General features: G+C 61.3%; 1 protein-coding gene across 1 annotated transcript in view; it reads right to left on the reverse strand.

Annotated features, from left to right (window-relative positions):
• Positions 1-4: 4 nt before the first annotated feature.
• Positions 5-605, reverse strand: part of LOC104542979 (talin-1-like) — a gene marked incomplete at its 3' end in the record, with an annotated part of 8077 nt that continues 7476 nt past the window's right edge. Inside the window, 1 exon segment of the mRNA XM_010187458.1 lies at positions 5-100. Coding sequence (XP_010185760.1) covers positions 5-100 — 96 coding nt within the window.

Raw genomic sequence — 605 nt, forward strand, 5'->3', positions numbered from 1 at the left:
GCAGGAACTTGTACTGCTGCTGCCGGATCATGGCCAGCTTCTTCCGCGCCTCCTCTAGCTCCCGTTCCTTGCGCAGCATCTCCTCCTGGGCAGCAATGATCTGCGGGGAGAGAGCCCCGGAGTCACGGCTGCCCGCAACGGGAATGACTGCAGTCCTCACTGCAGCGATGCTGACCCCTTCAGCTACTGCTTCCCCTCCATCAAAGCCACAGCCTCCCTGATAACGGGGAGCAGCACAGCTCCCGGTGCTCAGCCCCACACACTCTGTGGAGGGTCTTGGCTGTGAGCCTGTGGCCAGGAGGCAGCGCGGGGGCCTGTGGCACCCTACCCCAGGGAGCTCTCACCCCTTACTCAATGCTCTGCTCTTCACATGTGTTAAGGACACTGGGATGGTGTGTGCACTGCACCAAGGAGAAGCCAGTGCGCTACCATGCACCATCAGCGGCTGTGCCCACTGCTACACGTGGCAGGACAAGGGTGAAGTCACTGTAGGATGGGTGCACCTGCAGCATTTTTGTGAGGCTCTCTGGAGACGTGCCCCATGCTGGTAGGTGGTGGGACACGCTCCTGAGACAGACACACACAGGTTGCAGGGGCAGCCAGAG

This window comes from Mesitornis unicolor, unplaced genomic scaffold (assembly GCF_000695765.1).
Source record: "Mesitornis unicolor isolate BGI_N332 unplaced genomic scaffold, ASM69576v1 scaffold28946, whole genome shotgun sequence".
Taxonomy (NCBI): Eukaryota; Metazoa; Chordata; class Aves; order Mesitornithiformes; family Mesitornithidae; genus Mesitornis; species Mesitornis unicolor.